This window comes from Hemitrygon akajei, chromosome 4, assembly GCF_048418815.1.
Source record: "Hemitrygon akajei chromosome 4, sHemAka1.3, whole genome shotgun sequence".
Lineage (NCBI taxonomy): Eukaryota > Metazoa > Chordata > Chondrichthyes > Myliobatiformes > Dasyatidae > Hemitrygon > Hemitrygon akajei.
Window position 1 is genome coordinate 191,740,585 of NC_133127.1, and position 22,194 is coordinate 191,762,778.

At 42.0% G+C, this 22,194-nt stretch overlaps 1 protein-coding gene across 4 annotated transcripts in view; it reads right to left on the bottom strand.

Annotated features, from left to right (window-relative positions):
* Nucleotides 1-22,194, bottom strand: part of acer3 (alkaline ceramidase 3) — a 287,701-nt gene that overhangs the window by 32,728 nt on the left and 232,779 nt on the right. For 2 of the 4 annotated variants that reach the window (XM_073044269.1, XM_073044270.1), the window contains exon 7: nucleotides 3,603-3,661. The exons of the other annotated variants lie outside the window; for them this stretch is intronic. In XM_073044269.1, the coding sequence (XP_072900370.1) occupies nucleotides 3,603-3,661 (59 nt within the window). The remainder of the gene's footprint in view (nucleotides 1-3,602; nucleotides 3,662-22,194) is intronic. 4 annotated transcript variants of the gene reach the window in all.

The following is a 22,194-nucleotide window of genomic DNA, read 5'->3' on the forward strand; positions in this document are numbered from 1 at the left end:
TTCCCAGGGCTGAAATGACTAACACATAGTTTTAAGGTGCTTTGAAGTAGGTACAGAGGGGATGTTATGGGGTAGGTTTTTCACGCAGTGTGGTCGGAGTGTGAAATGCACTGCCAGTGAAGGCGGTAGAGGAGGACACAATAGCATCTTTCAAGAGATTCTTAGATAAAAGATAGAGATTAGTAAAATAGAGGGCTATGCGGTGGGGTAATTTTAGGTAGTTTCTAGAGTAGATTACACAGTCAGCACAACATTGTGGGCCGAAGGGTCTCTAATATGCTGTAGATTTCTATGTTCTAATGGGGCAGAAATGAATAATAAATTAGCCACGATGGAATGGCAGAGCAAACTCCAATGTCCGAGTGTCCTTAATCTGCTCCTATGTGTTAATGGTCTTCCTTGAAAACAGGACCTTTTGCTATAAATATTAAGCAATAAGAATAAATGCAAGATAACCAGACATTTATAAATAAAATAAAGTTTGGACATAATATAGGAAGTATTTAAAATAAACTCATCAGGGTAGGCAGTATCTGAGGAGATGGAATTAAGAGCAAACATTCTAGGTAAATGATGTTTCATTCTTTCCTTCTCCACTGTCTCGTATATTAAGTATTTCCATTATCTGCAGTTTTTCTTGATTTTCAATTGAAGTTAACTATGCTTCGATCTAGAATGAAGGGAGAATGTTCACTCGCAATCAGATGTTACAAAGGGATATTAAGATTAATCTGTTGTTCAGAGGGGAATTATTCAGAGAGAACAACTTTGTCCTCACACAATGAATATAAAACAGGAACAAAGAATTCTACAAAGGTTTAAAACAGATTTAGAAGAGGACCAGCAAGGGTCAAGCTAATCAAACTAATCTTTCAAAACAATACAAAGGAAAACATTTTCACTCAAAGGGTGGTGAGAGTGTGGAATGAAAAACGTCAGTGGAAATGGTATATGCAATTTTGATTTCAACTGTTAAGAGAAGTCTGGATAGGTACATGGGTGGCAAGGGTATGGAGGGCTATGACTTGGGTGCAGGTCAATGGGACTAGGCAGCTTAAATGGTTTGGTAAGGACTAGATGGGCCAAAGGGCCTACTTTGGTACAGTAGTTTTCTATGACTCTAAGCACACAAACATTCAGTTCAATGATCATACTTATTTTCTCATTTATCAACTCTACTGATTCTTTTCTTAACCTTGATGAAAACGTCAATTCAGAAACACCGCTTTTCACTTTAGTTCTCAATAAAGCTAAGTTCAGCTTCCTAGCTTTTAGTCTCTTGTTAAATATGATTTTAGATTTATAAAGGATTGCCTTTATTTGCTATATACATTTCCACATATTTGGAATTTGTCATGGTGTGTGTATGGCATCTCCTGATCTATCTAGGATTACCTAAACTACTGTGCCAATAATACCATCACAGCTAGGTTGACAAATATCCTGGTTTTGTATGGATTTCCTGACAGTGTCACAATCATTTATGCACACTTGTAAAATCACAGAACTCTAATTAGTTTTTACTCTCAATAATTTCTCCTTTGGCTCCTCCCACTTCCTCCAAACCAAGGGTCTAGCCATGGGCACCCGTATGGGTCCCAGTTATGCCTGCCTTTTTGTTGGCTTTGTGGAACAGTCCATGTTTCAAGTCTATACTAGTATCCATCCCCCTCTTTTCCTTCGCTACATCGACGACTGCATTGGCACTGCCTCTTGCACGCGTGCTGAGCTCGTCGACTTCATTAACTTTGCCTCCAACTTTCACCCTGCCCTCAAATTTACCTGGTCCATTTCTGACACCTCCCTCCCCTTTCTTGATCTTTCTGTCTCCATCTCTGGAGACGGCCTACCTACTGATATCTACTATAAGCCTACAGACTCTCACAGCTACCTGGACTATTCCTCTTCCCACCCTGTCTCTTGCAAAAATGCTATCCGCTTCTCACAATTCCTCCGTCTCCGCCGCATCTGCTCTCAGGATGAGGCTTTTCATTCCAGGACGAAGGAGATGTCTTCCTTTTTTAAACAAAGGGGCTTCCCTTCGTCCACCATCAACTCTGCTCTCAAATGCATCTCTCCCATTTCCCGCACATCTGCCCTCACCCCAACCACCCGCCACCCCACTCGGGATAGGGTTCCCCTTGTCCTTACCTAACACCCCACCAGCCTCCAGGTCCAACGTATAATTCTCCGTAACTTCCGCCACCTCCAACTGGATCCCACTACCAAATACATTTTTCCCTCCCTCCCCTTTCTGCTTTTCGCAGGGATCGCTCCCTACGCGACTCCCTTGTCCAGTCGTCCCCACCATCCTTTTCCACCAATCTCCCTCCTGGCACTTATCCTTGTAAACGGAACAAGTGCTACACCTGCCCTTACACTTCCTCCCTCACCACCATTCAGGACCCCAGACAGTCCTTCCAGGTGAGGCGACACTTCACCTGTGAGTCGGCTGGTGTGGTATACTGCGTCCGGTGCTCCCTGTGTGGCCTTTTATATATTGGTGAGACCCGATGTAGACCGGGAGACTGTTTCGCTGAACACTGTTTCTGCCAGAAAAAGCAGGATCTCCCAGTGGCCACACATTTTAACTCCACGTCCCATTCCCATTCTGATATGTCTATCCATGGCCTCCTCTATTGTCAAAATGAATCCAAACTCAGGTTGGAGGAACAACACCTTATATACCGGCTGGGTAGCCTCCAACCTGATGGCATGAACATTGACTTCTCTAACTTCCGTTAATGCCCCTCCTCCCCTTCTTACCCCATCTCTGACATATTTAGTTGTTGGTGATGATGGCACCTGACAGCGATTTCTTTGCTTGCATCTTCAGAAACAGTTCTATTTCTATCTTTGATATCTTTTTGTTTCCTTTTCAAGGTTCTTTTGAAGATCCTGACCTGGAGTTACACTCCAACTTCTGTTCTTTGCAGGAATGGAACCCACTCTCAGGACCTCACAACCAGCAGCTTTTTGATATCCCAAGGATGCAGCCTGGAAAACTCAAGTGCCTACAGGGTACTGGATTTTCGTAGCTCTGGAGACGGGCTGACTCAAGGCCGGTGCCCAGACTGAGGCGTTGCGGAAGAACATGGAACACTGGGAGCAGTGGGCCAGTGGGGCTAACTCTTTGGGCGCAGAGCTTGGAAAAAGCGTTGCAACAGATTTTAACATCAAAATCAGCAAGTTGTTTGTTATGTCTCCCCTCTCGCTGTGAAACAGGGACACCTCTTTTTCCCTTATTAGGGAGAGAGAGAGCCTGTGGTATGTTGAATTACCAGGTGAACAGGTAGTCTTTGGGGTACAGCAAGTTTGTGTCATCATTAATGCTTTGCTGCATGCTTGAGTTCGTGGTGGGGGTTGCTGATGCTTTTTTGCTGGTGGGGGTGAGGGGGGTCGTTCCCTTGCTGCTGCTTGTGCATGGGAGGGGGAGCCGGGGGAGGCTTTGGTGTTCTATCGTTTAACTGTCATTCATTCTTTGGGGCACTCCTCTGTTTTCATGGATGTTTGCAAAAGAAAATAATTTCAGGATGTATATTGTATGCATTTCTCTGACATTAAATGTACCTATTGAAATGCTGTGTTTGAGTATGACTTACCAGGTAACAACATATATAGATCGCAGGACTAAGCACCCAACTAGAAAACCATACATAACCTGAAAAAGGGAAAACGGTGTTAGTGCATGTGGATTAGGTCAGTGAGCATCATATCTGTACAAATCAACAAATAAATGCATCTGAGCAGCCCTTACACCTTTAATGGCATTGCACACAGTACGAGCCTTCCTGAGGATGTGGTTGATTGGACGGGAGAAGTTTCAAACTTCAGTCTTTGTCATTATTACTAATTTCACAGCATCACATAGCCATATCAAATGTGTGTAATCATAAAACCTGCTCTCTGCTTCACATTTACAGAACACTGCCCAAGAAGTGGAATCATTGAACAATCTAAAATGGTCATTCTTACCAGAGAACAAGACGATCAACACCCTTATACATACCAAAGTTCAAAGTATATTTATTATCAAACTATTTATACAGTATACAACCTTGAGATTCATCTTCTTGCAGACAGCCACAAAACAAAGAAACACCATAGAACCCATATAAAGAAAATCCCCACACAACAAAGCCATCAGATATGCAGCAAACAAATAACACACAAAACATGAAACATCAAACTGTGTGCTCCCAAAAGTGAGTCCACAGCTACAAGCCACGAAGGAAAGAAAAGCCAGTCCAAGATCCAATGGCCACGGCCACAGCCACCAACTCAGTCAGTTCAGTGCTGTACCAATGGTTGCAGACCTCGATCAAATTGCTCAAATAGTACAGCGTGTTCAGCACCGAGGACATTAAACATCAGACCGCAGATGATAGTGAGTCCACAGCCACAAGCCATGATCCACGAATCGTTGAGATAATCAAACTCAGTAGCTGTGATCCAAGAATCCTCAGCCAGCACTTCATATCATTGTACAGTCATAAGGACTATTTTTGGCAAACTTAACCAATTAGTTATAGATTCTAGTTCACCAGCTGTCATGAACTGAACACAGACACAAGAGATTCTGCAGATGCTGGAAATCTTGAACCACACACAGAAAATACTGAAAAGAACTTAGCAAATCAGGCAGCATCTATGGAGGTGAATAAACAGTTGATGTTAGGGCCAAGACTTGAATCAGTACTTTGAGTCTTGATGAAGGGTCTTGGTCCGAAATGCTGACTGTTTAATTTCCCTCCACAGATGATGTCTGACCTGCTGAGTTCCTCCAGCATTTTGTTAATGTTGATGAAATGCTCAGAGGTGCTTTACTCTCTTTCTTCTCTTGCATGTTATATGCAAAGCAATGCTTGCCAAGCTCAGCAATTAAAATGTTAAATGTTCTGAGTGCCTACTGCAGAGCTGAACACAACCACAGTTTTAATCTGGTTACATCTGCAAAAAAATTTACTTCCAAAGTTGATTATTCAAAATCGCAGTGATCTCCAATTGCTAAAGTGCTTACGAGGTGCCAGTTTTATCCAAGTGCAACAGAATCCCAACAGTTTGGATAAGTTTGGTTAAAACAGCTGCAGAACTCAATTAATCTGGTCAAAACAGAGACAACAGGAGGCCATTCAGCCCTTTGCACCTGATCCACATTCATAACAATCATAGATGATCCTCCAAGTTAATAAAATATTCCCATGTGCTCCCCATACCCCTGATGTCTTGTAAAAGCTACCTCCTTCCTTAATACAAACCAACACAATCCAAGATGTGCTGGGTGCAGCCTGAAGTGCCGTCACGCTTCTGACACCAGCATCACATACCTACAATTTACTAATCTTAACTCGTACACCTTTAGAATATGAGAGGAAATCTTCACTGTCATTGGAAGAATGGCAGTATAGCAGTTAGTGAGATGCTATTACAGCTCGGGGCAGTCTGTGCCGAACACTTACTCTCAACTATTCCCACCTACCTGCACTCAGCCCATAACCCTCCATTCCTTTCCTGTCCATATACCTATCCAATTTTTTTTAAAAATTACAAAATCAAACCTGCCTCTACCACTTCTACTGGAAGCTTGTTCCACACAGCTACCACTCTCTGAGTAAAGAAGTTCCCCCTCGTGTTACCCCTAAACTTTTGCCCCTTAACTCTCAACTCATGTCCTCTTGTTTGAATCTTCCCTACTCTCAATAGAAAAAGCCTATCCACGTCAACTCTATCTATCCCCCTCATAATTTTAAATACCTCTATCAAGTCCCCCCTCAACCCTCTACACTTCAAAGAATAAAGACCTAACTTGTTCAACCTTTCTCTGTAACTTAGGTGCTGAAACCCAGACAGACAGACATACATACTTCATTGATCCCGAGGGAAACTGGGTTTCGTTATAGTCTCACCAACCAAGAATAGTGTAGAAATATAGCAATATAAAACCATAAATAATAATAATAATAATAATAATAAATTATGACAAGTGGAAATAAGTCCAGGACCAGCCTATTGGCTCAGGGCGTCTGACACTCCGAGGGAGGAGTTGTAAAGTTTGAAGGCCACAGGCAGGAATGACTTCCTATGACGCTCAGTGTTACATCTCGGTGGAATGAGTCTCTGGCTGAATGTACTCCTGTGCCTAACCAGTACATTATGGAGTGGATGGGAGTCATTGTCCAAGATGGCATGCAACTTGGACTGCATCCTCTTTTCAGATACCACCGCCAGAGAGTCCAGTTCCACCCCCACAACATCACTGGCCTTACGAATGAGTTTGTTGATTCTGTTGGTGTCTGCTACCCTCAGCCTGCCGCCCCAGCACACAATAGCAAACATGATAGCACTGGCCACCACAGACTCGTAGAACATCCTCAGCATCGTCCGGCAGATGTTAAAAGACCTCAGTCTCCTCAGGAAATAGAGACGGCTCTGCCCCCTTCTTGTAGACAGCCTCAGTGTTCTTTGACCAGTCCAGTTTATCGTCAATTCGTATTCCCAGATATTTGTAATCCTTCATCATGTCCACACTGACCCCTTGGATGGAAACAGGGGTCACTGGTGCCTTAGCCCTCCTCAGGTCCACCACCAGCTCCTTAGACTTTTTCACATTAAGCTGCAGATGATTCTGCTCACACCATGTGACAAAGTTTCCCACCGTAGCCCTGTACTCGGCCTCATCTCCCTTGCTGATGCATCCAACTATGGCAGAGTCATCAGAAAACTTCTGAAGATGGCAAGACTCTGTGCAGTAGTTGAAGTCCGAGGTGTAGATGGTGAAGAGAAAGGGAAACAGAACAGTCCCCTGTGGAGCCCCAGTGCTGCTGATCACTCTGTCTGACACACATGTTGCAAGTGCACGTACTGTGGTCTGCCAGTCAGGTAATCAATAATCCATGAAACCAGGGAAGCATTCACCTGCATCACTGTCAGCTTCTCATCCAGCAGAGCAGGGCGGATGGTGTTGAATGCACTGGAGAAGTCAAAAAACATGATCCTCACAGTGCTCGCCGGCTTGTCCAGGTGGGTGTAGACACGGTTCAGCAGGTAGCCGACGGCATCTTCAACTCCTAGTCGGGGCCGGTAGGCAAACTGGAAGGGGTCTAAGTGTGGCCTAACCATAGGCCAGAGCTGCTCTAGAACAAGTCTCTCCAGGGTCTTCATGATGTAGGAGGTCAATGCCACCAGTCTGTAGTCATTGGAGTCACTGGGGCGTGGCGTCTTCAGTACAGGAACGAGGCATGACGTCTTCCACAGCACAGGAACCCTCAGGAGACTCAGGCTCAGGTTGAAGACAGGTTGAAGAAGGTTGAAAACCCAGGTAACACTTCACACTTATCTGGGTTGAACTCCATCTGCCACTTCTCAGCCCAGTTTTGTATCCTATCAATGTCCTGCTGTAACCTCTGATAGCTCTCCACACTATACACAATACCTTCAACCTTTGTGTCATCAGCAAACTTACTAACCCATCCCTCCACTTCCTCATCTAGGTCATTTACAAAAATCACAAAGAGAAGGAGTCTCAGAACAGATCCCTGAGACACACCACTGGTCACCAACCTCCATGCAGAATATGACCTGTCTACAACCATTCTTTGCCTTCTGTGGGCAAGCCAATTCTGGGTCCACAAAGCAAGGTCTCCTTGGATCCCATGCCTCCTTATTTTTTCAATAAGCCTTGCATGGGGTACCTTATCAAGTGCCTTGCTGAAAGCCATATACACTACATCTAGGGCTCTACCTTCATCAATGTGTTTAGTCACAGCATCAAAAAATTCAATCAGGCTCACAAAGCATGACCTGCCTTTGACAAAGCCATACTGACTATTCCTAATCATGTTATGCTTCTCCAAATTTTCATAAATGCTGCCTCTCAGGATCTTCTTCATCAACTTACCAACCACTGAAGTAAGACTCACTAGTCTACAATTTCCTGGACTATCTCTACTCCCTTTCTTGAATAAGGGAACAACATCTGCAACCCTCCAATCCTCCGGAACCTCTCCCATTCCCATTGTGAGTTGATATGGGACCACACCTGTACAGGTCAGACAGGGTAAGGTCTGTACATTTCCATCCCTAAAGAAAATCAAGGATTACAACTCTACTTAGACTTCTACTACAGCTAGTTGTTTTTTCTTTTTAATTTATGGCTTGATAAAACAGTACTTCTTCCACATCCTGAAGACACAGAGGAGAAACATTAGAGATGTTTAAGAGGCATTTAGATAGGCACCTAAATGTGAGGAAAATTGAAGGAGATGGACATTGTGTAGGCAGAAGGGATTACTTTAGTTGCCTTTCTGATTACTAATTTCATTGGTTCAGCATAACATTGTGGGCTGAAGAGCCTGTTCCTGTGTTGGACTGTTCTATGTCCTACGTGCGTGTTGCTAAGTTAACTGCTCATTGAAAATTGTCCCTCGTGTGCAGGTGAGAGGTAGAACCTGGGACAGCTGATGGGATTCTGGAGAGAGGATTCTGAGTACAATGATGAAATGCAGATCAATACCCAAGAAAAGACACTGCATGAATTAATTACAAAAATAGTCATAAATTAATATAATCAAATCACAAGCACTGAATGTGGCCACAGGATAACTGAAGCTGGGAACAAAGTACTCCAGGATATTCAACATGTAGAAAGGACAGGCTAATTGGGAAGTTAGAAAGGATCTTGGTTTGTCAGATGGTGGTACAAAATCAAGGATCAACTTTATTCGCCATATACATTTACATGTATTAGGAATTTGCTGTGATGTGTTGATTAGGGTGTAACAAGAAACAGAAAACATTCAGTAATTATAAAGAAATACATTCAGTAACTACCTGTACAGCTGTTTGCTAATGCAAATATCTAATCAGTCAATCACGTGGCAGCAACTCAATGCATAAAACCATGCAGACATGGTCAAGAAGTTCACTTGTTGTTCAGATCAAACATCAGATTGAGGAAGAAATGTGATCTAAGTGGCGTTGACCATGGTGCCAGGCGAGGTAGATTGAATACAGGTAGTCCCCGAGTTACAAACGTCCGACTTACGGACAACTCATACTTATGAACCGATGAAGGAGAACGCCGTCTGCCAATTCAAGTCGGATCACAACACCGTCCGCCATTTTAAGTCGGATCGTGACACCATGCGCCATTTTAAGTCGTTGCCGTTGACACTGTGTTGAGTGTTTAACTTTGTATTTGGCTTAAATTTTTCTAAGTAAGATTCACCCTGACCCCGCCTCCCCCTTTCCGGTCAGCTGGTGGCGCAGTGAGATCAGCGCCGGGCTGGAGAAGGGAGGTTCCCGAGTTCAATTTAGTGACAGACCGCTCCCGTGCTGGGTTGATGTTGATCCAGTGACTCCTGTACCTCCAGTTTAAATTCCCACGCTGAATATTGTGGAGGATCAAATACCCAAACCCAGCACAGCCCCCACTTGTCCCATTTAGCCTGTCTCAGTGCAGTGGTCCTTAGGACCCAGCGGACCTCGGGAGCCATTTGACTAACTGACGCTAAATAATACCGGATGTACTTGTTCCGACTTACGTACAAATCCGACTTAAAGACGGACTTAGGAACTGAACTCGTAAGTAACCTGGGGACTGCCTGTACCTCAGAAACTGCTGATATTCTCGGAGTTCCGCGCACAACAGTCTGCAGAATTTGGAGAATAGTGCAACAAAAAAAACATCCAGTGAGTGGCAGTTCTGTGGGCAAAACTGCCTTGATAATGAGAGGATGTTTAAGCTGACAGGATGGTGACGGTAACTCAAATAACCATGTGCTACAACAGTGGTGAGCAGAAAAGAACTTCTGAACGTACATCACATCAAACCATGAAGTGGATGGGCTACAGCTGCATAAGACCAATGAACATAGACTCAGTGGCCACTTTAGTATGTATAGGTAGTAACTAATAAAGTGGCTACTCAGTGTAGATATAAAATAAAGTTAGCAGTTAAGGGACCGGTATGGAAAAATGTGCATAAATACATAAACAGAAAAATATAATTAGAACCATAATCGGTGGAGATAAGTAGCAGTGAGACATAAATTATTGGAGGGAGCTGTTGATAGACCTCTGAACAGTATTTGTGATGTGGTCTTGGTATATACAAGGAAATCATAAGTGTTTATAATAGATCTAATACAGAAATACAATCTATACACAGACTGGGAAAATCTAATTAATATGAAGCACATACAGGATGAATGAATTTCTAAATTATTATGGCGAATGAAGAACAGTCACTATGCACGGAAACGTATTTCAATTAAAAAATGGAGGTATGAAAAGTAGGTTGGTTGTAGTGGATTAGGAAATTATAGCAAATTATATGACAATGGGTCTCAATAGAGAAGGGCCTAGGTCCGAAATGCTGACTGTCTATTCAGCCCTACTGATGCTGCCTTGCTTGCTGGGCCCCTCCAGCTCCATTATCCATTGCTTCAAATTACATAACAGCAGACAGTCAATGATTAGTAACTGAAGAAATATTTGATTTGCAGCAAATATATATTCCTTTAAGGGAGAACCAAACAACAAGTATTTGCTGCACAAATCCCTCTCTCACCTAGATGGAGTCAGTGGTGCTGTGAGGATTACATTCCTGGACTTCTCTAGTGCCTTTAACACCATCCAGCCCAAGATCTTAAGGCACAAACTAACGGAGATGGGAGTAGACTCTCACATGGTGGATTGGATAGTGGACTACTTGACAGATAGACCTCAGTATGTGCGGTTGGGAGACTGTAGGTCTGACACGGTGGTCAGCAGCACAGGAGTGCCGCAGGGGACCGTGCTCTCTCCGGTCCTGTTCACCCTGTACACATCAGACTTCCAATATAACTCGGAGTCCTGCCATGTGCAGAAGTTCGCTGACGACACAGCCATAGTGGGGTGTGTCAGGAATGGACAGGAGGAGGAGTATAGGAAACTGATACAGGACTTTGTGATATGGTGCAACTCAAACTACCTGCGTCTCAATATCACCAAGACCAAGGAGATGGTGGTGGACTTTAGGAGATCTAGGCCTCATATGGAGCCAGTGATCATTAATGGAGAATGTGTGGAGCAGGTTAAGACCTACAAGTATCTGGGAGTACAGTTAGACGAGAAGCTAGACTGGACTGCCAACACAGATGCCTTGTGCAGGAAGGCACAAAGTCGACTGTACTTCCTTAGAAGGTTGGCGTCATTCAATGTCTGCAGTGAGATGCTGAAGATGTTCTATAGGTCAGTTGTGGAGAGCGCCCTCTTCTTCGTGGTGGCGTGTTGGGGAGGCAGCATTAAGAAGAGGGACGCCTCACGTCTTAATAAGCTGGTAAGGAAGGCGGGCTCTGTCGTGGGCAAAGTACTGGAGAGTATAACATCGGTAGCTGAGCGAAGGGCGCTGAGTAGGCTACGGTCAATTATGGAAAACCCTGAACATCCTCTACATAGCACCATCCAGAGACAGAGAAGCAGTTTCAGCGACAGGTTGCTATCGATGCAATGCTCCTCAGACAGGATGAAGAGGTCAATACTCCCCAATGCCATTAGGCTTTACAATTCAACCGCCAGGAGTAAGATATGTTAAAGTGCCGGGGTTGATTGTATTTAATGTATTTAAGTAAACTACTTAAGAACTTTTTAAAAGCTATTATTAATGCTTTTTGAGAGAGTGATTTAGATGCATATCATATTTTTACTGAGTTAAGTATTGTATGTAATTAGTTTTGCTACAACAAGTGTATGGGACATTGGAAAAAATGTTGAATTTCCCAATGGGGATGAATAAAGTATCTATCTATCTATCTAAGAAGTTGTTCAACTGTGGATTACAGCGGCAATCAAAAGTGTCAGAGAATCTAATGATAAGGTTTATAAAGTTGTCAGAAGAAGCAATAATCCTGATGATGGGGTGTTTTAAAATTCAGCAATGGAGGGTAAACAAAATTGACATATAAAGAGAAAACAGAAGGAGAATAAAACAGTAAGAAATGTGGAGCTCTGGAGGCCAAACCATTGAGTATATTTAAAGTGGAGGTTGGTATGTTCTTGACCAATAAGGGTGTCAAAGGTTATGGGAAGAAGGCAGGAAAATGGGGTTGAGGGGGATAATACATCCATCATGATGGAATGTCAGAGCAGACTCGATGGGCTGTATGGCCTAATTCTGCCCCTATATTTTATGGTCTAAATATAAAGAGATTCTTCTATAGCTATATAAACAAGAAAAGTGATGAGAGCAAAATGGATTTCTTACAAACCAAGTGAATTTATAATGGGGGGAGCAAAACATCCCCCTAATCTTAGCTCTCTTACCAAAAAAGCAGGTCTGTGTCATTACCCTTCTGCTTTCCGTCAATTACCTTATCACTTCTTTTAATATACCACACAAACCCATACCCTAGATAGTATCTTTATCTGGTTGCTTAACTTCCTAACTTGGGGCTGTGGCAGTAACAGCTGCAGAGAGAATACAGCAGATTCTAGTTAATTGGGACACATTGGGACCAGTACATTTCAGCTCACTTAAACGACAGCCTCAATTAGCCGAAGTTTCATAGAAATAGTTATCAAGATATAAAAGAATACGAACTACCATTGAACTGAGTAACAAATAAGGTATCTAAATGAAATATAGAACAAATTAGAATATTAACATCTACAGATGCTGGAAATCCAAGTAACACACTCAAAATGCTGGAGGAACTTAAGCAGGCCAGGCAGCATCTATGGAAAAGAGTAAACAGTCGATGTTTCTGGCTGAGACTTTTCATCAGGACTGGAAGAAAAGATGAGAAGTTAGATCAAAAAGGTGGAGGAAGGAGGGGAAGAAATGCAAGGTGGTAGGTGTTAGGTGAAACCAGTGGGGGGGGGGGGGGTGAAATAAAAGGCTGAGAAGCTGATAGGAGAAAGAGATAAAGGGCGGGAGAAGGGGGAATCTAATAGGAGAGAGTGGAATAAATGGAAGGGGTAGTGCACCAGAGGAAGATGATGGACAGGTAAGGAGATTAACTGAGAGAGGGAAATGGTGAAGGGTGGGAAAATTACTGGAAATTCGAGTAATCGATGTTCATGCTATCAGGTTGAAGGCTACCTAGACAGAATATAAGATGTTGCTCCTCCAACCTGAGTGTGGCTTCATTTTGTCAGTAGAGGAGGCCATGGACTGACATGTCAGAATGGGAATGGGAAGTAGAATTGAAGTGGGTGGACACTAAAAGATCCCACTTCTTGTGGTGGTTGAAGCATAGGTGCTCGGCAAAGAGGTCTCCCAATCTATGTCACATCTCACTAATATAGAGGAAACCACACTGGGAGCTCCAGATACAGTAGATGATCCCAAAAGACCCACAGGTAAAGTGTTGCCTAACTGGGAAGGACTGTTTGGGGCCCTGAAGTGTTTCCTGAAGGTGGAGGTGTAGGGGCAGGTATGGCACTTGTTCTGCTTGCAAGGATAAGTACCAGGAGGGAGATCAGTGGGGAGCATGAACAAGGGAGTCGCGTAGGGAGCAATCTCTGCAGAAAGCAGAAGTGTTGGGGGGGGGGGGGGGGGGAAGAGGGAAGAAGTGCTCGGTGGTGGGATCTGTTGGAGATGGCGGAATATCAACAATACTGCTACAGTACTGTAAAACTGCACTTCCTACTATTTATCAGGAGATTTCATCTAGTGTATACATTGCTGTGTTTTTTAAATTAACTGTAAATGAACACCTAGTATAGATAATGGACTACCATTAGACTACTATCATCACAATGCTTTTGATGATTGCATCCTCCAATCTTTATCTTCACTGCAACATTTAAGATGATTGTTGATACCTTCAAATTCTTTGTAGTCATTAACTTTTTTAAGTATTGAAATTGTTCTCTTTGCACTCTCAGCCGTTTCTGGTATCTCCAAGCCTGAATGCTTGAAACTGTAGTGAGCAAAACAGTTCCAAATTGTCTTACTGCTTATTTCAAACCACTATCAGTGATAAAAATCACTGTTTTTTGAACACATACGCTCTAAACCGTTGCTATTTAAAAACTGTTTAGTTTAACCACAGTGTAGTGTTTAACAGTCACACAAGTGCACACAACTGACACAAGTTAGAAACTTTGTCAACAGTCTCCTGTCGCAATTAAGTGACATAGAGTCCCAAATCACTGAAGGGATTCCCGGTTAATTTCATGATTAATTTTTGTTTTTTTAACTGTAGTCCCAAATAAACGGTTGCCCTGATTAATCAATTGACTCCACTGTATATCACTCCATGACTTTGCATGCACTGTAGTTTGCAATGTTCCTGTCTCCGGAAGGTGAACTTAAAGTGAGAAGAAGCAGACTGTATACGAGCAAACTTGTTTGCTACAAACAGAATAGGCAGAACACAATTTTTCAGTGTAGTACAGTCACCAAGGACAGCCTATACAGATGCATGGAAGGAAATTATGGCCAGGGTGTCAATCTGCAGAAAATAAAATTGCTCAAACAAAATTGTTAGGAGCAATGGGGAGTTAAAAGAAAGTTAGCTAAAAGTAAAACACTTTATCAAAGTAATACATATACTGGCCTGAGATGTTTTCTTGCAGGCATTCACAGTAAAACAAAGAACTACAATAGATCACACAAAGTCTGACAAACAATCAAAGTGTAAAAGAAGATAATCTGTGTAAATACAAAAAAGAAATTAGATAGATAGATAGACAGATAGATAAACACATAGAGTCCATGAAATTGAGTCGATAGGTTGTGGAATAAATTCAGGGTTGAGGTGAGTAAAGTTATCCACACTGCTTCAGGAGCCTGATGGTTAAACTGCTCCTGAACTTGGTAGTGTAGGACCTAAGGCTTCTGTATCTCCTGCCCGATGGCAGCAGTGCGAAGAGAGCACGGCCTGGATGCTGGTGGTAGAGCTGATGGGTTGGGGGGTGGGGGAAGGATCCTTGATGGATGCTGCTTTCTTATGGCAGCGCTCCTTGTAGACATGCTCAATGGTGGGAAACGTTTTTCCTGTGATAAACTGGGCTGTATCCACCACACTTGATTAAAGCTATATCTTCAGTAACAGAAATTGTTAAGATTCTCATCCAATGATTAACTTGTAAAGCAGTGGCACCAGTGTATAAGAATATCATTTCAGCCCAATGGTATCAGGAAGAAAACATTTCCTTATTATTGTTTCTTGACATTACTTAAACCGGTGCCCCATATGCTTTTTCCCATGAAGATAAAACCTCTTTGAACACTTAGTTGTACTCTTTGACCTCAGCTCAAGGCAGTAAGTGTCTGGTTTATTTAAATTATGAATACCCTTAAGCTAGATGTCAAATTAAATGAGATTACTAAACTGCCCACATGTATTTAATTGGTCACACAGTCCAACTCACTAGAGCTTGTCCTGAAAGGCGATTTGGATGCCCTCAGAAATGGTATTCATAATTAAATTTATGCACTCTCAGAGCCGGGTTGATCAAGCAGTGCAGATCAGAAATATATCAGGGCTACGTGAGAACTTCTCGAGTTGAAACAGCTTGCGTTGCAACACCGGAATTTAATTGTTGACTCAGAATCAGGTTTATTATCACTGACATATGTTATTCAATTTGTTGTTTCTGCAGTGCAGTGCAATACAATTACTATAAGGTTACAATAAGAAATATATACAGTATATGTACAGAATAGTGCAACCGTCTTATGTATGTATGTGTATATATATATATATATACACACACACACACACACATATATATATAGCTAAGATGGCAAAGACTTCTGCGCAGTACTATAATTGTATATACATATACACAGAATAAAATAAGTAGTGCAAAAAGAGAGCATAAAGTAAGGTGAGAGCCTTTGCATCTTAACCTGTATACTTCTATCAATTCACCTCTCATCCTCCTTCACTCCAGAGAGAAAAGATTCAACTCACTCAACCTATCCTCATCGACCTGCAGTCTAATCCAGGCGGCATCCTGATAAATCTCCTCTGAACCCTCTCCAAAGCTTCCACATCCTTCCTACAATGAGATGACCAGAACAGAACACAATACTCGAGTGAAGTTATCTAGGGTTTTACGGAGCTGCAAGATCTATGATGCTCAGGAACGTGTTGATTTTTGTTTGAATGAATAAAATGCAGCTACATCAATGACACTGAGGTGGGGAGGATGACTGACAACTTCAAGTTCCGAGATGTAAATATTACAAACAATATGTCCTGGTCCAGCCACACTGACACTATGACCAAGAAGGCATACCAATACCTCTACTTCCTCAAGCAGTTAACAAAATTCAGTATGATCCCATTGACTCTTACTGATTTTTACAGAAAGTATTTTATCTGGTTGCATCACAGCTTGGCATGGCAATTGCTCTGCCCAAGACAATAACAAATTACAGAGTTGAGAAAGCAGTCCAGTCCTTCATGTGAACCAGACTCCCCAATGATTCTGTCAGCATTTCCCATGGCGCAAAGAAAGCAGCTAAAATAATCAAAAACTCCTCCCAGCCTGTCATTTTCTCTTCTCCTAATGGACAGAAGATACAAATGCTCAAAAGGTTTATACAAACTGTCATGGATGGCAGTTCACTGAGAGTCCGCGAGTTCACTGATGGCCACCTTGGGGTTGGGGGGGGGGGGGTGGTGTGTGTGTGTGTGTGTGTGTGTGTGTGTGTGTGTGTGTGTGTGTGTGTGTGTGTGTGTGTGTGTGTGTGTGTGTGTGTGTGTGTGTGTGTGTGTGTGTGTGTGCGCACACGCACACGCACGCGCACATACATACACGTATGGGAGGGAGGGAGAAATGGAGCTTGTTTTGCCCTTGTTGTTTTGTTGCTACTGTTGTTGCTTATGTTGTTCTGCGAAGATGGTTACCGTACAACGTTGCTGCCAGAACATGTGGCAACACTTGCAGGTGGCCCCCAGGACATCCTTAGGTTGCATTGGTAGCCTACAAGTTATCCCTTGGGCAAGGCGCAGCACCTGCTTAGCAACCCCCCCCCCCCCCCCACCCTGATCAGGGTCACGTGAAGCCCTGGGAGCAGGTGGTGGATGGTCGTATGAGCAGCCGGTGCATATCACAAGTCCTGGTTATGTGACCACTGACACCAGGCAGACAATCTCTGAAGAGTATTGATAATGGCTGAAGTCACCAGTCTTGTAAAGACACTGCCCTGACGGTGGCAATGGGAAACCACTTCTGCAGAAAAATTTGCCAAGAACTATCATGGTCATGGAGACCATGATCACCTATGTCATATGACACGGCACATAACAATGATGACTTGCACTGTACTTTATTTATAGTCACTTTACTATACTCTACATTGTTTTCTTTTTACTGCCTCAATATACGTATGCATAAAGCAATCTACCTAGTTGACACACAATTTATTGTTTCTTTTTATTATTATTGTCATGTATCTCCAGGCATGTGACAGTAATAATAAATCAATAATGACTAAGCTTCTATTTTCTTAAGTTCAAGGTAAATTTATTATCAAAGTCCATATACGTCACCATATACAACCCTGAGATTCATTTTCTTGCAGGCATACTCAATAAATCAATAAACATAATAAAATCAATGAAAGACTACACTCAACAGGATGAACAACAAAATGACAACAAACTGTGCAAATAAAAAAAATTAAAAGAAATAACAATAATAAGTCAATAAGCAATAAATATTGAGAAAATGATTTGAAGAGTCCTTGAAAGTGAGTCCACAGATTGATGGGGACATTCCAATGATTGGGCAAGTCAAGTTGAGTCACTTTTGGTTCAAGAGCCTGATGGTTGAGCAGTAATTACTAAGGGCCCTACAAATGCAATGTTCTTTATTAAATATCTCAGATGGATGGAAGAGAGACCCTAATGATCTCTCAGCAGATCTTGCAATCTTTTGTAGGGTCCTGCGGTCACGATGCCTGCACCACCATGTCCCTTTCTTGTTGTACATTCGGTCAGAGAGTACAGAATTATGAAGTTCTACACTACCAGGTTCAAGATTAGCAACTTGTCCTCGACCATTTGGTTGTTGAACTCAAGCACCATAACTCTAATTACTATAGTTTAGCAACACAATGACTACTCTAACACTTTGCACTATAATGAACTGTACTGTGTTTTTCTTGTATGAATTGTGTACAATTTATGTGAAAGTTTTCCTTGTGATTGCAGTTTATAGATGATGTTATGTGCCTGAGATGCTGCTGTAGGTAGGTTTTTCATTCCACCTGTGCAATATGACAAGATTTGACTTTGATTACAAAGCCTGTTGAGCCTTCAAGACATCTCTAGCAGTTGCAGGTCACCACACAAGATATTTTTATAACTACATCCTGACGCTTTTTGCAGGAAGGCAGGCTAGGCTGCAAAGCTGAAGCCAAACAAAGCAGACAGAGCTTGCAGAAACGTATCACCATTCACAACCTCTGTCGAGAGGTTCCCCCTCCTTTCCTAACAGGAATGAATTTGTAATTTATATCAATGCCACTGCACAATGAGAGGAGGGACTGCAACAATATCATATATGTGTCAATAAGGAATCCAATTCTACTAACCTATCCTTAATCCATTATTCTAAACACAGTGTCACTAGCTAGACAATGTATCACTAAGCCTAGCATCACTTTATAGACATACAGTCAATCTATGTACACAAGCTATTTTTGGTATTTATAATTATTGCATTTTTTATTGCTGTGTTCTTTAAGCAATTATGTCTTCTTGTGCTGCATTGGATCCGGAGGAACAATCATTTTGTTCTCCTTTACACTTGCGCACTGGAAATGACATTAGAACAATCTTATGTGGATGGCCTGGCCAGAAAGCTGGCTTGGAAAACACCATATGAATTTTTGGCTTTCTGCCTTCATTTTCAGCTTTACTGAGTCTCCGCCCTTCATTAAAATTGAAAAATTAATGACGCATGTGAATGTTTTCAAATACTACAGTTGCTAAGTACCACTGCAATGTACTGCAGCTGCCAATGTACTGCATTATACTAAAGTGAGGAAACTTTTCAGTCTGACGAGCTGTCCAAGATGATGCCCTGTGTGTGCAATCAGACTGAATTCCAGTACTTGGGACTTTGAGGTTCATCAAGGCAGTGATGTCTTTGTCACTAAAGTGACTGCCAGAGTTTGACATTTCGGATAACTCTGTAGTATACTGCTACAGAGTGCCAAGAGCAGAATCTCAAAGCCCAGAGAGAGACAATCAATTGTAACAAATTGCACTGTTTCACTGTGACCATAATTTATGGTTAAGGGTGCACTAAAAAACAATATAGTGTAGTAGTAGTAGTAGTAGTAGTAATGTGATCACACAGGTTGAATATGATGTTCTTTAAAGGATTTATTCCCTTAATGCAGACCGCCAGTGCATCACTTTGTTTATCACGGGGAGGATGATACCCAGGCAGCCAGCATACGGTCCTTTACAGATCGGACTCAGAATCCAGTGCATGCCATCCAAGACGACCAGAAACCCTTTACTGCTGCAGCCTTCCCCACCTTCACTACCACTGTGATGTAATGTATTATCACCTCTCCCTAGCTCCACTGTTGAAGTCTTGGTTGGATCACTCCGCCTGGAACCTCCCCCTTGATCTTACCGCAATGGGTGACCTTAGCAGGAGCTAAGCTCCAGACGTTGCTCTCCAGATCTTAGGAACTAACAAGCCTCTCCACCATTATAACTGACGATCCTCAGAGAAGGATTTTATAGTAGGAGCAGCAATTAAACTCCGTGTCAGTTGAGCTCAGTGGTTGCTAATGTACCTCAGAGTCAAAGAAAGTTGTGGTTTTAAGTCCTATTTTCAGCAATACCCACAGTAGCACTGTGATTAGTGCAGCGTTACACAGCTCGGGTTGTTGAGGAATTCTAGTTCAATTCCAGCGCCATTCTGTAAAGATTCTCTGTACATCCTCCGAATGGAATGCGTGGGTTTTCCCAGGTGCTCTGCTTCTCCCAAAGTCCAAAGACATATCAGGTAGGTTAATAAGTCATTGTAAGTTGTTCTGATATTAGGTTAAGTTTGATTAGTGCTGTGGGGTTACAGGGGTGGCATGGCTCAATGGATCAGAAGGGTCTACTCCATGCTGTATTGTGTTGTTGAAATAAACAAACAAATAAATAATACCATTTCCTAGTTCAGGTAATATAAAATACTATGGTATTGCTAAAAAAAAAATTGCAAGGTTGTTTCTAGTTCCATGGCTAATAAATACCCTTAATCAGCAGTGATGGGACAGATCTGTTTTTTCTTTATCAAACTGTACTTTATGAAGGATTGGCTGCTGACTTGCCTTGCCTTCAACATCAAGAACATCTTCAAGAGGTGCTGCCTCAAGAAGGCAGCATCCATCACTAAAGACCGTCACTATTCAATACATGCCCTCTGCTCATTACCACCATCAGGGAGGAAGCAAAGACCAGCGACTTAGAATCAGATTTAAAATCACCACCCTATGTTGTGAAATTTGTTAACTTTACTACAGCAGTACGATGAAATACATGATCAATAGAGGAAAAAAATGGAGTTACATTAAGAATATATATGTCTATTAAGTAGATAAGTTAAAATAAATAGTGCAAAATAACAGAAATAAAAAAGTAGTAAGGGAGTGTTCATGGTTTCCATATCCATTTAGAAACTGGATGGCCCAGGGGAAGAAGCTGTCCCTGAACCACTGTGTGTGTCCCTTCAGGCTTCTGTACCTCTTCACAACAGTAACAGTGAGAAGAGGGCATGCCCTGGATGGTGGGGATCCTTAATGATGGATGCTGCCTTCCTAAGGCACCATTCTTGATTCATCTTGGAGGCTGGTACCCATGATAGAGCTGACTAATTTTAAAAGTTTCTGCAAACTTAGTTCAATCTTCTGTAGTAGCCTCCCCCCAATACCAGACTGTGATCAGCCAGTCAGAATTCTCTCCATGGTATATTTGTAGAAGTTTTTGAATGTTTTAGTTGACAAACCAAATCTCCTCAAACTCCTAATGAAATACAGCTGTCATCTTGCCTTCTTTATAGCTGCATCAATATGTTGAGTCCAAGTTAGGTTTTCAGAGATATTGACACCTAGAATAGTGAAATTGCTCACTATCTCCACTTCTAATTCCCCTATAAGGATTGGTTCCCTCGTCTTACCCTTTCTGAATCCATAATCAGCTCTTTGGTCTTCCTGACATTGAGTGCAAGGTTGTTACTGCGACACCACTCAACTAACTAGTATATCTCGCTCCTGTATGTTCAGAGGCAGCTCCGTCCTCTCTTCCATCAGATTTCTGAACGATACATAAACCCATGATCTCTACCTCATTATTCTTGATGTTTGCATTGTTTATTTTGCAATTTATAGTCACTTTGTCTTCGTCTTACATTCAGCTGTAACAGAACAACAAATTTCATGTCATACAAGTCTGATAATAAACCTGACTCTGAATCTGCCTGAATTATAATGATGCCACAAAAAGTATTCAAGTCCATAAATTGATTTGTAATGTCCTGAGGTTATTGAAGATAGAAGATAAATTCAAATCACCCCACCTTGCCTCCAGTACCTAATCTACACTCTCCTACAAAATATAAACATTTTTCATTCCATTTCTCTCCCAGGCCGTAGCTGGTCATACAATATCGTGGAGAAAAAGAAGTAAAAAGTGCTAATTAAAGAAAGGTATTTGAGATTTGGGTACAAGTTGGCAGAATCCTCGACAGGAAGCTACTATCAATTTCAGAACAATCTGGTTTTGAATTACAAGCTGTCTAAGTTAATGCAAGTGTGTAAACTGGTGATTAGTCAGAATTCAGAAAGAACAATGTGTAGTGATGGTTGATTTTCAATATAATAAACACAGTATAGAACAACAGAAGCAGTTGGTAGTGAAGGATTTGTCCAGCAAGCTGAAGAACTAAGAACTCATTCACTCAGCAGGAGGTTCCATGCAATTTCATAATGGAACAATGCTACTGTACTTCAACAAAGGCAGCATTGTTCGGGATACCAGAACGAGAGGAAAGAAGCCTTTTTAGTCCTCTTGTTCCAAACACTTAACTCCAATCTTATTTAACCAATAAGAATCAGGCTCTAACTGAAATCTACAAAAATTGTTGCAAACACATCAAAAGAAGGCACATGGGAGTTAGCTTTTAAAACAAATTGTAAAATTCCAAATGATAACATTAGACCATAGCCTTTTGTACCACTCA